Source organism: Oncorhynchus tshawytscha, linkage group LG13 (genome assembly GCF_018296145.1).
Source record: "Oncorhynchus tshawytscha isolate Ot180627B linkage group LG13, Otsh_v2.0, whole genome shotgun sequence".
NCBI classification, from domain to species: domain Eukaryota; kingdom Metazoa; phylum Chordata; class Actinopteri; order Salmoniformes; family Salmonidae; genus Oncorhynchus; species Oncorhynchus tshawytscha.
In genome coordinates, this window is record NC_056441.1 from 75951278 (window position 1) to 75966577 (window position 15300).

The 15300-nt window shown below is 45.3% G+C and overlaps 1 protein-coding gene across 3 annotated transcripts in view; it reads left to right on the forward strand.

Moving 5' to 3' along the window:
- The window catches only part of LOC112266166 (protocadherin Fat 3), a 350540-nt gene that overhangs the window by 187924 nt on the left and 147316 nt on the right, over positions 1-15300 (forward strand). For all 3 annotated transcript variants that reach the window (XM_042296360.1, XM_042296361.1, XM_042296362.1), the window contains exon 3: positions 11683-12000. In XM_042296360.1, the coding sequence (XP_042152294.1) occupies positions 11683-12000 (318 nt within the window). The remainder of the gene's footprint in view (positions 1-11682; positions 12001-15300) is intronic.

A 15300-nucleotide genomic window follows, 5' to 3' on the forward strand; every position in this document is an offset into this window, starting at 1 on the left:
GCTATTGAGAAAGGTCGCTGTAGGCAGACCTGGCTCTCAAGAGAAAACAGGCTATGTGCACATTGCCCACAAAATGAGGTGGAAACTGAGCTGCACTTCCTAACCTCCCTATGTATGACCATATTAGAGACCCATGTTTCCCTCAGATTAGCCTAGTGGGTAGCCTAGTGGTTCGAGTGTTGGACTAGTAACCGGAAGGTTGCAAGTTCAAACCCCTGAGCTGACAAGGTACAAATCTGCCCCTGAACAGGCAGAACTGTTCCTAGGCCATTATTGAAAATAAGAATTTGTTCTTAACTGACTTGCCTAGTTAAATTAAGGTAAAATAAATATCTGTTGGGTGAAATACCACAGTGTGCAATCATAGCAGCAAGATTTGTGACCTGTTGCCACAAGAAAAGGGCAACCAGTTGTCACGGTTATCTTCATCTGAAGAGGAGAGGCGAGAAGGATCGGAGGACCAATATGCGGCGTGGTAAGTGTCCATGGTTCTTTTAAAAATAAATCTCAACATGCACACAACTACGAAACGTGAAAACCCGAAACAGTCCCGTGTGGCACAAACACTGACACAGGAAACAATCACCCACAAAATACCCACAGAATATGGCTGCCTAAATATGTTTCCCAATCAGAGACAGCGATAAACACCTGCCTCTGATTGAGAACCACTATAGGCAACCATAGACTTACCTAGACAACTAAACTGAACACAACCCCATTAATCTAATAAACCCCTAGACAAAACGAAACACAATAAATCACCCATGTCACACCCTGGCCTAACCAAAATAATAAAGAAAACAAACAAAGATAACTAAGGCCAGGGCGTGACAGTACCCCAAAAGGTGCGGACTCCTGGCCGCACACCTAAACCCATAGGGGAGGGTTTGGGTGGGTGTCTGTCCACGGTGGCGGCTCTGGCGCGGGACGTGGACCCCACTCCACCATGGTCTTAGTCCTCTTTTTTAGCGTCCTTTGAGTGGCGACCCTCGCCGCCGACCTTGGCCTAGTAACCCTAACAAAGGGCGCACCTGGACTGAGGGGTGCCTCATTACTGAGGAAGCTCAGGACTAAGAGGTAGCTCAGGCAGGTTGAGCTGACTTGCGGATCTGGCAGATCCTGGCTGACTGGCTGACTGGCGGATCCTGGCTGACTGGCGGCTCTGGTGGATCCTGGCTGAATGGCGGCTCTGGCGGATCCTGGCTGACTGGCGGCTCTGGCGGATCCTGACAGACTGGCGGATCCTGGCTGACAGACTGGCGGCTCTGGCAGATCCTGGCTGACTGGCGGCTCTGGCGGATCCTGGCTGACTGGCGGATCCTGGCTGACTGGCGGCTCTGGCGGATCCTGGCTGAATGGCGGCTCTGGCGGTTCCATGCTGACTGGCGGCTCTGGCGGTTCCATGCTGACTGGCGGCTCCTGGCTGACGCGAGCTCTGGTGGATCCTCTGACAGACGGGAGCTCTGGCGGCTCCTGACAGACTGGGAGAAACTGGCGGCTCATGACAGACGGGAGGCTCTGGCGGCTCCATGACAGATGGGAGTTCCACTGACTGGCGGCTCATGACAGACGGGAGACTCTGGCGGCTCTGACAGACGGGAGACTCTAGCGGCTCTGACAACGGGAGAACTGGCGGCTCTGACAGACGGGAGACTCTAGCGGCTCTGACAGACGGGAGACTCTAGCAGCTCATGACAGATGGGAGACTCTAGCAGCTCTGGACAGACGGGAGACTCTAGCGGCTCTGGACAAACGGGAGACTCTAGCGGCTCTGGACAGACGGGAGACTCTAGCGGCTCTGGACAGACGGGAGAGTCTAGCAGCTCTGGACAGATGGGAGACTCTAGCAGCTCTGGACAGACGGGAGACTCTAGCAGCTCTGGACAGACGATGCGCACTGTAGGCCTGGTGCGTGGTGCCGGCGCTGGTGGTATTGGGCCGAGGACACGCACCTCAGGGCGAGTGCGGGGAGGAGGAACAGGTAGTACTGGGCTCTGGACACGCACAGGAAGCCTCCTCCCACGTCCATGAACACAACTACAAAACAAGAAACGTGAAAACCCGAAACAGTCCCGTGTGGCACAAACACTGACACAGAAAACAATCACCCACAAAATACCCACAGAATATGGCTGCCTAAATATGGTTCCCAATCATAGACAACGATAAACACCTGCCTCTGTTTGAGAACCACTCTAGGCAACCATAGACTTACCTAGACAACTAAACTGAACACAACCCCATTAATCTAATAAACCCCTAGACAAAACGAAACACAATAAATCACCCATGTCACACCCTGGCCTAACCAAAATAATAAAGAAAACAAAGATAACTAAGGCCAGGGCGTGACACCAGTGAAGAACAAATGCCATCATAAATACCACTCATGTTTATTTACTTTCCCTTTTGTACTTTAACTAGTTGCACATCATTTGCACAACATTACAACACTGTATGTAGACAAATGTCTTTATTCTTTTGGAACTTTTGTGAGTAATGTTTTTTTTTTAAATGTTTATTTAACTTTTGTTTATAATCTATTTCACTTGCTTTGGCCATGTAAATATATTTTTCCCATGCCAATAAAGCCCTTTGAATTCAATTGAGAGAGAGTGAGAAAGAGAGAGCAGGATGGAGAGAGAGAGAGAGAGAGAGAACAGGGGGACCATCTTAACACAGAATGAATTACAACTAACCTTGAGCATTCAGTGGTCCCATGGGACATACATAATGGCTGTGTGTGTGTGTGAGGGTTGTAAGTGGGGCCTGCTGTAGCTTGTTAATAATTGCAGAAATAGATAACGGTGGTGTGAATATGTAAGTGCTCCCTCATTTTCTCTCTGCTTCATGAAAAATGTCAAGATACTCTTAAAATGATGTGTGCGTGTGCGCGCGCGTGTGTGTGTGTGGCTTCATCGGTAGAGTAGAGGTGTATTTATCTTCATTACAATGAACAGTATAGAGACCTCGTGGTTCAAGTGTTAATGTCACATTCACCAGTATAGTGAAATGCCTTTCCTGCAAACTCAAAACAGAACAATGCAATACTCAATAACAATGTATTACTAGAAAACCACACACCAGAAATAAGAATAGGAAATATAAAATACACAATAAAGTAAGTAAGTAGGCATTGTCATGACGTTGCCCTCTTTGGGTACAGCAAGCCCCATCCCCCTCTCCCTGTCTCCTACACCCAGGCTGCTGTGGTCAGAGAGAGGTCGTAAATTCCTGGAGGATATGATCTCCTCATGGCCACAGTATAGAGAGAGAGTGCATTTCCATAGAAGAGAGCAAAGGAATTTCTTCCACCTCACAGAACTTGAGGTTCGAACAACATTTATGTTCTGGATAAGGTATAAAAGATTGGTGAAGAATCCAGCTACGAACTGGTCGGTTTGGTACAATTTTGTGGAACTCATGGGACACAATACGGCCACATTACCATAATGCTGTTTATATAATAGCCTCAGAAATTAGGTTTACATCTAATTGTTGTATAAGATGAATGAGTGAGGATGATACTGTTTGTAAAATTGTGTAATGTGATTTTGGACTGTTTAATGAAGGAAACTCCAATTCCCTCTTGAGTTTAACTAAATCAGAGGACCGCCCATGAGCCCAGTTAGGGTCAGGCATCCTGGGACAGGGCCTTTTCTGCAACTCCCGAATAAAACCCCCACTTTGAGAATTTCTCAACAGACCATGTTTCTCTCCTTTACGAGAGGATAAAGGTTGCAGACCAGCTTACCTTCGATAACGAGAGGGCCAAGGTTTGAGACCAGACTGCTGAATATTTTAACCATCCCACGTGGTTAAACTCTTAGACTATCGATACCGACAGAATAAGAACAAGTCTTTGATATTAATTACTAGTCTGCAGCTAGGAATTTCGGTATCATTGAACGCGAAAACCGACAACCGCCGAAACATCTATCCATAACGACATGAATGAATGTCACTCTGAACTATCCATTCTAACCACGACAGAGAGGGCGGACAAACTCTCCAACAGAAACAAACTTTTCAACAGAGACCCCGACGACACACTGAGCGTAAAAAATATATACTGATTGCAGTTATTCCCGAATGAGTGAGCGTTCATGTGCAAAGGATTAGCATTTCAATTGTTATAATTGTCAACTGTGTCTTATCTCAGTCGACCCCCACTTCCCTTTTGTACACCAAGCCGCGATGCCGGTTTATCCCACTAGGGAAACTCCATTATCATTTCTTTGTAACAATCTACTGTTTATTTATGCATTTCTGTGAATTACTTAGTTAGTAAATAAATTATTTTAAGACAATTGATGTATGGATGACTCATAGTGAAGACGGTTCGTGCAGATAACCAACAATTTCGGAATGAGACTAACGTGAGGTAAAATAAATAATTCATTAATCAGAAGACTATTGATCAGATATGAACATTTCTGAAAAGTTATATTAGGAAAATTAGAACTTTGTAATCTGAATATTTTCCTTGGTGCCCCTACTTCCTAGTTAATTACAGTTACATGACTAATCAGTTTAATCGCGTAACAATAATTACAGAGAGTCAGTTGATAAAGATGTATCTTCAGTTTAATGATGCTAAAGACACGACAGCATACTATATACAGGAAATATGATAAAAGTCTGTTTCAATGCCAGATTTACATGTGCAAGGGTACTGGAGAGATGGAGGTAGACACTGTACAGTCGTGGCCAAAAGCTTTGAGAATGACACAAATATTAATTTCCACAAAGTTTGCTGCTTCAGTGTCTTTAAATATTTTTGTCAGATGTTACTATGGAATACTGAAGTATAATTATAATTTCATAAGTGTCAAAGGCTTTTATTGACAATTACATGAAGTTGATGCAAAGAGTCAATATTTGCTGTGTGGCCCTTCTTTTTCAAGAGATCTGCAATCCGCCCTGGCATGCTGTCAATTAACTTCTGGGGCAGCCCATTCTTGCATAATCAATGCTTGGAGTTTGTCAGAATTTGTGGGGTTTTGTTTGTCCACCCACCTCTTGAGGATTGACCACAAGTTCTCAATGGGATTGAGGTCTGGGGGGTTTCCTGGCCATGGACCCAAAATATCGATGTTTTGTTCACCGAGTCACTTAGTTATCACTTTTGCCTTATGGCAAGGTGCTCCATCATGCTGGAAAAGGCATTGTTCATCACCAAACTGTTCCTGGATGGTTGGGAGAAGTTGCTCTCAGAGGATGTGTTGGTACCATTCTTTATTCATGGCTGTGTTCTTAGGCAAAATTGTGAGTGAGCCCACTCCCTTGTCTGAGAAGCAGCCCCACACATGAATGGTCTCAGAATGCTTTACTGTTGGCATGACACAGGACTGATGGTAGGGCTCACCTTGTCTTCTCCGGACAAGCTTTTTCCCGGATGCCCCAAACAATCACAAAGGAGATTCATCAGAGAAAATGACTTTACCCCAGTCCTCAGCAGTCCAATCCCTGTTCCTTTTGCAGAATATCAGTCTGTCCCTGATGTTTTTCCTGGAGAGAAGTGGCTTATTTGCTGCCCTTCTCGACACCAGGCCATCCTCCAAAAGTCTTCGCCTCACTGTCCGTACAGATGCACTCACACCTGCCTGCTGCCATTCCTGAGCAAGCTCTGTACTGGTGGTGCCCCGATTCCGCAGCTGAATCAACTTTAGGAGACGGTCCTGGCGCTTGCTGGACTTTCTTGGGCGCCCTGAAGCCTTCTTCACAACAATTGAACCGCTCTCCTTGAAGTTCTTGATGATCCGATAAATGGTTGATTTAGGTGCAATCTTACTGGCAGCAATATCCTTGCCTGTGAAGCCCAGATAGCTCAGATAGTCCATGTAGCTATTTAGTTAGGTATTTGTCAGTTGTATTGCTTGAAGGTAGAAGCTGTTCAAGAGCCTGTTGATGTCAGACTTGATGTACCAGTACCGCTTGCTGTGCGGCAGCAGAGAAAATAGACTATGGTTCGGGTGGTTGGTGTCTTTGACGATTTTCAGGGCCGGCCTTCCACACCTCCTGATATAGATGTCCTTGATGGCAGGGAGCTTGTCCCCAGTGATGTTCTGGGCTGTCCACGCAAACCTCTGTAATGCCATGCGATCGAGGGCGGTGCTATTGTCATACCAATCAGTGATGCAGCCAGTCAATATGCTCTCAATGGTAGAGCTGTAGAACTTTTTGATGATTTGAGGGCCCATGACAAACTTTTTCAACCCCATGAGGGGATAGAGGCACTGTTGAGTCTTCTTTACGACTGTGCCTGTGTGTTTGGACCATTTTAAGTCCTTAGTTATTTGGACACAGAGGAACTTGGAGCTGTATACCTGCTCCACTGCCGCCCCGTCGATGTGGATGGGGAGTGCTAACCCCCCATTTCCTGTAGTCCACGATCAGCTCCTTGGTCGTGTTGACGTTGAGGGAGAGGTTGTTGCTCCGGCACCACACAGCCAGGTCACTGATCTTCTCCCTGTCGGCTGACTCATCGTCGCTGGTGCTCCTACCTATCACATTGTGTCGTCAGCGGACTTTATAATGGTGTTGGAATCGTGTGTGTCCCACAGTCATGGGTGAACAGGGAGTACAGGAGGGGACTAAGCACACACCCCTGTGGGGCCCCTGTGTTAAGCTTCAGCTTGACGGAGGTGATGTTGCCTACCCTCACCACCTGAGGTCGTTCCTTCAGTAATTCCAGGATACAGTTGCAGAGGGTGTGTGTGCGTGTGTGTGTCAGTGTGTGTGTCAGCGTGTATATGTTAGGGTTGGGTGATGTCAAACTTTGTCCTGTCGTGATTATGTACCCATAAAACATAAAACACAGTGATTTACGATGGTATCATCTCCTATTGGCCAACCCAATGTGTTTCTGTGTGTGTATCAAATCAAATCAAATGTTATTTGTCACATACACATGGTTAGCAGATGTTAATGCGAGTGTAGCGAAATGCTTGTGCTTCTAGTCTCGACAATGCAGTAATATCTAGTAATCTAACCTAACAATTTCCACACAACTTTACACACAAGTGTAAAGGAATTAATAAGAATATGTACATAAAAATATATTAATTAGTGATGGCCGAGCAGCATAGGCAAGATGCAGTAGATGGTATAGAGTACAGTATATACGTATGAGATGAGTAATGTAGGGTATGTAAACATGATATAAAGTGACATTGTTTAAAGTGGCTAGTGATACATGTATTACATACATTTTTCCATTATTAAAGTGGCTAGAGTTGAGTCAGTATGTTGGCAGCAGCCACTCAATGTTATTGATGGCTGTCTAACAGTGTGATGGCCTTGAGGGTCTCTCGGTCCCCGCTTTGATGCACCTGTACTGACCTCGCCTTTTGGATGATAGCGGGGTAAACAGCCAGTGGCTCGGGTGGTTGTTGTCCTTGATGATCTTTTTGGCCTTCCTGTGACATCGGGTGGTGTAGGTGTCCTGGAGGGCAGGTAGTTTGCACCCGGTGATGCGTTGTGCAGACCTCACTACCCTCTGGAGAGCCTTACGGTTGTGGGTGGAGCAGTTGCTGTACCAGGCGGTGATACAGCCCGACAGGATGCTCTCGATTGTGCATCTGTGTTTTTGGTGACAAGCCAAATTTCTTCATCCTCCTGAGGTTGAAGAGGCGCTGCTGCGCCTTCTTCACCACGCTATCTGTGACCATTTCAGTTTGTCCGTGATGTGTACGCCGAGGAACTTAAAACTTTCCACCCTCTCCACTACTGTGCCGTCAATGTAGATAGGGGGCTGCTCCCTCTGCTGCTTCCTGAGGTCCACGATCATATCCTTTGTTTTGTTGACATTGAGTGTAAGGTTATTTTCCTGATAACACACTCCGAGGGCCCTCACCTCCTCCCTGTAGGCCGTCTCGTCGTTGTTGGTAATCAAGCCTACCACTGTAGTGTCGTCTGCAAACTTGATGATTGAGTTGGAGGCGAAAATGGCCACATAGTCGTGGGTGAACAGGGAGTACAGGAGAGGGCTGAGAACTCCATTGTGGAGCCCCAGTGTTGAGGATCAGCGGGGTGGAGATTTTGTTACCTACCCTCACCATCTGGGGGCGGCCCGTCAGGAAGTCCAGGACCCATTTGCACAGGGCGGGGTCGAGACCCAGGGTCTCGAGCTTAATGACGAGTTTGAAGGGTACTATGGTGTTAAATGCTGAGCTGTAATCGATGAACAGCATTCTTACATAGGTATTCCTCTTGTCCAGATGGGTTAGGGCAGTGTGATTGCGATTGTGTCGTCTGTCGACCTAGCGCAGTAGTCATTTAGCTCAGTTACCTTAGCTTTCTTGGGAACAGGAACAATGGTGGCCCTCTTGAAGCATGTGGGAACAGCTGGGATAAGGATTGATTGAATATGTCCGTAAACACACCAGCCAGCTGGTCTGCACATGCTCTGAGGACGCGGCCGCGGGTGCCGTCTAGGCCTGCAGCCTTGGCGTAGGTCAACACGTTTAAATGTTTTACTCACGTGTGTGGGTGTGTGTGTCAGTATTCAGGGGTTAAAGTTCTCCGTCAATGCGACAGATTTCCTTCATGTGGATACTGGAGAGGTCATTTTTTTTAGATCAGTGTACATCTCTGGGGGATATGTCTGTTCCACCAAATATCTTCTCAAATACATGTATTCTCAAATATGAGATTTTCTCTGTTACGCTGTGTGCACTGAACTGACATGCATGATTGTTGCTGGCCCTTCCATGTTCAGATGAAGGGAATGAAATAGTTTATAATACTCACCACCGTGGCGCTCAACTCAAACAGCGGTGTGTAAGTCAAATCCTATACTTCATCACTCAGGATGTAACTTTCCTGTGTTTTTGCCTTATAATGTAGGTTATTAAATGTAACTAGTTATAATGTAGTTATTACAATTTAATCAGCTGACCCATTCAGCTTGTTGTTGTGTGAACATTTTCCTCTCGAAGCACATTCAAGTTTCGAGAGCTGTAGGGTGAGAGACAAGTAGTCAATACAGACTTTTTAAAGTAGTTTTGAACTTGTTTTTAAGAGAGGGGGATCCCAGTTTTACATTGCTACCATGTTTATTTCTGTACCCCCTCAATTGCTTGTGTGGCATCGTTTTTACAAATGCAGTTATAGCCATAGATTCAAGCATGGTTTAGGTGCAGCTGTGCAACAGAGCTCTTAAAGGGCAATGACATACCTTGTAATAAACCTCCACAACTTTGGAGAGGGAATAATAACTCATTATAATTTATGTTCAGTACCAGTCAAACATTTGGACACACATACTCACTTGAGAGTTTTCTTTATTTTTACTATTTTCTCATTCAAGGGTTTTTTTTTTTTAAGGGTTTTTCTTTATTTAAAAAAAACTATTTTCTACATTGTAGAATAATAGTGAAGACATCATAACTATAAATAACACATATGGAATGATGAAGTAACCAAAAAAGTATTCAACAAATCAAACAAATCAAAATATTTTATATTTGACATTCTCCAAAGTAGCCAGCTTGATGACAGCTTTGCACACTCTTGGCAATCTCTCAACTCTCTCAAGTGTGTGCGTGTGCGTGTTCCATTAGAGTATTTCTGCTGGTAGAAGCAGTTGTCCACTTCCCACATCTTATCACACAACGTCCTCATGACTCTCCATGTTGGACACAGTACACACTAATCGTCCCATCATGTTAGGGTGTGTCTTACAATCTCAAGGATGCCTGAAAGCTTAACCTCTAGCGTTGAGCAATCCCGTATCCGGGAGCGTAATTATAGCCTCAAGCTCATTACCATAACGCAACGTTAACTATTCATGAAAATCGCAAATGAAATGAAAGAAATATATTCACTCACAAGCTTAGCCTTTTGTTAACAACACTGTCATCTCAGATTTTCAAAATATGCTTTTCAACCATAGCTACACAAGCATTTGTGTAAGAGTATTGATAGCTAGCATAGCATTAAGCCTAGCATTCAGCAGGCAACATTTTCACAAAAACAAGAAAAGCATTCAAATAAAATAATTTACCTTTGAAGAACTTCGGATGTTTTCAATGAGGAGACTCTCAGTTAGATAGCAAATGTTCATTTTTTCCAAAAAGATTATTTGTGTAGGAGAATCATCACGTTTAGCTAAGAAAAAAAGCTCAAAATGCAGTCTCTACAACGCCAAACTTTTTACCAAATTAACTCCATAATATCGACAGAAACATGGCAAACTTTGTTTAGAATCAATCCTCAAGGTGTTTTTCACATATCTATTCGATGATAAATCATTCGTGGCAGCTGTGTTTCTCCTCGAAGCAAACGAAAAATACACGCAGCTGGAGATTACGCAATAATTGCAACGGAGGACACCAAGCGGCCACCTGGTAGATGTAGTCTCTTAAGGTCAATCTTCCAATGATTTGCCTACAAATACGTCACAATGCTGTCGACACCTTGGGGAAACGACAGAAAGTCTAAGCTCATTCGTGACCCATACACAGCCATATAAGGAGACATTGGAACACAGCGCATTCAAAATCTGGGGCACTTCCTGTATGAAATTTCATCTTGATTTCGCCTGTAGCATTAGTTCTGTGGCACTCACAGACAATATCTTTGCAGTTTTGGAAACGTCAGAGTGTTTTCTTTCCAAAGCTGTCAATTATATGCATAGTCGAGCGTCTTTTCGTGACAAAATATCTTGTTTAAAACGGGAACGTTTTTTTATCCATAAATTAAAAGAGCGCCCCCTATATCCAAGAAGTTAACTAACTACTCTTATCGTAAATATCTCATGAGTCTCTCTGTTGTAATGCATGCGATCTAATGGAGGAGCAGAGAGCACGATGCTGAAGATGTGTTGAGCAGTGGGGGCTTGGTTGGAGTGGCATTCATTCTAAATGGGTGCATAGCTCTAATGTACTGTGGGCCAGTCAGCATCACTTATGTCACAGCCAGGCTTTGAATACGGATGTTTGTTTACTGAAGGGAGAAATCGGCCACTTAGAGAGCAGCCAAGTCAAGTCTATCAGATAATGAACACACACGGAACGCTATTTACACACACAAACTAAACAGAGTGGTTAAGGGCAAGTGCAGAAATTACGTCAGGTTTGGTTAAATGAACCACTCTATCCCTGGGCTGTAGAAAATGGATCATATGTTAAACATGTTGAGCCTGGTCTTGATACACACAGAGCTGTTGGAGATGTGTGAACATTGACCAGAACATTGGCTTGGCTTTTGTTTGGGATTTTACTATGTGTTGGGCATTTAACGGTGTATGTATATGAAGTATACAGCATTTCACTTTTATTCTTAGGAGGTCCAGATTTTGAAATATTGATCTCACATTCATGTATGTTGATGTAGACATTAAATGGTTGACCAGAGGATTGTCTGTTTTCTAAGGAGTATTTTGAGGCCAACCACACTTCTTCTATTGGCTCTTTCTATGTGACCATTGACTTCATGTATTTGCATTTAAAGTATTATGAGATTGTGAGTTAAACATTTGTCAGTTTAGCTGAACCAAAATAGTTTTGTCTTTATGCATTTATTAACTTATTAAAAACACGGAAACAAACAAATGTTCTTCCACCCCCCTCTGTCCGCCCCTGTAGAAGCCGATGTGAACGTTGACTAGATGTTAGAATGGAAGTTAAACGACCTAGGCCTAACTTTTATCTCTCCCTCTCTCCACCCCTCTAGGTGTCATCTACACCACAGACACTCTGGACCGCGAGACCAAGGACTCCTATTGGCTGACGGTGTACGCTGCAGACCACGGAGTGGTGCCCCAATTCGCCATCATGGAGGTGTATATCCAGGTAGAGGACGTCAACGACAATGCCCCCCTGACCTCTGACCCTGTCTACCACCCCGTCGTCATGGAGAACTCTCCTAAGGACCTGTCGGTTATTCAGATCCAAGCCCAGGACCCGGACGCCACTGGGGGAGCAGAGAGACTGAGCTACAGGATAGCTAGTGGGAACCCACAGAACTTCTTCACCATCAATACCAGGACCGGTGAGTGGGGAGGGGGAGATGGTGTGTGTAGAGTGTGGGGGAGATGATGTGTGTGGAGTGTGGGGGAGGGGGAGATGGTGTGTGTAGAGTGTGTGTAGAGTGGGGGGAGATGGTGTGTGTAGAGTGTGGGGGAGATGATGTGTGTGGAGTGTGGGGGGAGATGGGGGTAGAGTGTGGGGGAGATGGTGTGTGTAGAGTGTGGGGGGGGAGATGGTGTGTGTAGAGTGTGGGGGGGAGGGGGGGGTGTGTGTAGAGTGTGGGGGAGGGGGAGATGGTGTGTGTAGAGTGTGGGGGGGGGGGAGATGGTGTGTGTAGAGTGTGGGGGGGGGGAGATGGTGTGTGTAGAGTGTGGGGGAGGGGAGATGGTGTGTGTAGAGTGTGGGGGAGGGGAGATGGTGTGTGTAGAGTGTGGGGGAGGGGGATGGTGGGAGGGGTAGAGTGTGTGTAGAGGGGGAGGGGTAGATGGTGTGTGTAGAGTGTGGGGGGAGGGGAGATGGTGTGTGTAGAGTGTGGGGGAGGGGGATGGTGTGTGTAGAGTGTGGGTGGAGGGGGATGGTGTGTGTAGAGTGTGGGGGGAGGGGGGATGGTGTGTGTAGAGTGTGGGGGAGGGGATGGTTGTGTATGTGTGTGAGAGCACAGAGACTGAGTTACAAGATAGATAGCTACAGCTGTTCTTCACAATCAATACCACCATCAATGGTGATGGGTTTGTATGCCGTGTGTGTAGTAGTGTGTGAGGTGTGTCAGGTTCGTGAGTGTCTGGGTGTCTCATCTGGTTATATAGGGCTCTGCTGATGTTGGCTGGCCCTGCAGGACATGTCTTTGGCTGGGGACTTGTGTATCCTTGAAGTTGGTGTGTTTTCTCCCATCTGCACCAGGGGGAGGGGGAGGTGTTTTTGGTCTCTGCTTCAATTTTAATTACAGGTTTTAATCTGAGAATCTGTAAGTGTGTGTCTATCGAATTCTTTGTGTGAATATGAATGTGTCTGCTCTTTGTGTGTGTGTGTGGGTGTCTCTCTCCTGTCTGTCTGTCTGTCTGTCTGTCTGTCTGTCTGTCTGTCTGTCTGTCTGTCTGTCTGTCTGTCTGTCTGTCTGTCTGTCTGTCTGTCTGTCTGTCTGTCTGTCTGTCTGTCTGTCTGTCTGTGTCTGTCTGTCTGTCTGTCTGTCTGTGTCTGTCTGTCTGTCTGTCTGTCTGTGTCTGTCTGTCTGTCTGTCTGTCTGTCTGTCTGTCTGTCTGTGTCTGTCTGTCTGTCTGTCTGTCTGTCTGTCTGTCTGTCTGTCTGTCTGTCTGTCTGTCTTTTATGTTGCTGAGAGTAATTCTGGGAAACTGCTTATTCACACACATAACTGATCAGTGTGTGGTCCCAGACAACATGACCGGGAAGATTAAATTGACCAGAAACATACACATTGGGGGCGTAACCCTTTAGGGCGTCCACCCATAGTGCTCAGAATGACAGACATCACATTTACATTATGATAATGCATCTTAACAGAACATGCAACTCCTGTAATGAAGCATGTAATATTTATTTTTAAACATTTGCCAAAATGCAATTCAAGGGAAAACACCATTCTAAACAGAGCACTTGGAAAAACACCATTTAAACAGAGCACCTGGGGAAACACCATTCTAAACAGAGCACCTGGGAAAACACCATTCTAAATAGAGCACCTGGGAAAACACCTTTCTAAACAGAGCACCTGGGAAAACACCATTCTAAACAGAGCACCTGGGCACCTAAACAGAGCACCTGGGAAAACACCATTCTAAACAGAGCACCTGGGAAAACACCATTCTAAACAGAGCACCTGGGAAACACCATTCTAAACAGAGCACCTGGGAAAACACCATTCTAAACAGAGCACCTGGGAAAACACCATTCTAAACAGAGCACCTGGGAAAACACCATTCTCACCTGGGGAAACACCATTCTAAACAGAGCACCTGGGAAACACCATTCTAAACAGAGCACCTGGGAAAACACCATTCTAAACAGAGCACCTGGGGAAACACCATTCTAAACAGAGCACCTGGGAAAACACCATTCTAAACAGAGCACCTGGGAAAACACCATTCTAAACAGAGCACCTGGGAAAACACCATTCTAAACAGAGCACCTGGGAAAACCTGGGAAAACACCATTCTAAAAAGCACCTGGGAAAACATTCTAAACAGAACACCTGGGAAAACACCATTCTAAACAGAGCACCTGGGAAAACACCACCTGGGAAAACACCATTCTCTAAACAGAGCACCTGGGGAGCAAAACACCATTCTAAACAGAGCACCTGGGGAAACACCATTCTAAACAGAGCACCTGGGAAAACACCATTCTAAACAGAGCACCTGGGAAAACACCATTCTAAACAGAGCACCTGGGAAACACCATTCTAAACAGAGCACCTGGGAAAACACCATTAAACAGAGCACCTGGGAAAACACCATTCTAAACAGAGCACCTGGGGAAACACCATTCTAAACAGAGCACCTGGGAAAACACCATTCTAAATAGAGCACCTGGGAAAACACCATTCTAAACAGAGCACCTGGGAAAACACCATTCTAAACAGAGCACCTCATGCGAGCAGTTCCATATGTGACAAAGATCTTTGTTAGAAACTTAGAAAGAGGAGGAATCTAAAATTACAACAACTAGGATGGGTTGCTAATATGACTAGCATCGCACCTTTGGGTTCTGGACAACAAAATAAAGTTGATATGAAAACTAATAGAACAGGAGATAAATTCTGGTTTCAATGACATATAAGGAAATCTTTATAAAATGATCGCCACCATGTTTCAATGGTAGGATTTTGCCTAGGCTCCTTTGAAGCAAGGTAAGACGTGCCTCATAATATGAAGTAAAAACGTTCAAGTTACAAAAAATTAAGTATCAGTTTTCAAAATGCATACTAGCCTCAGCTCACATTGCAAAGTGGTGGGTGACACACCTATGCACTTCAACAGCGAATGGGAGGCCTGCTTCAAAATGATAGCTATTTTTAACAGGAACCGTGGTGTGTGTGTATATGTGTGTGTGTGTTGGAGCGTCAGGCTGATCAGATGTGTGTAGCCGAGAGCAGCAGCTCCCAATATAGAACCCTGACAGGATGAAACACACAGCCTCAGAGAGACAACAGCAGCACATCTGAGAACCAGGAACGTCCACTGGGACACACACACACATCCACTAGGACACACACACACATTCACTGGGACACACACACACACACACATCCACTGGGACACACACACACACACATCCACTGGGACACACACACACATACACATCCACT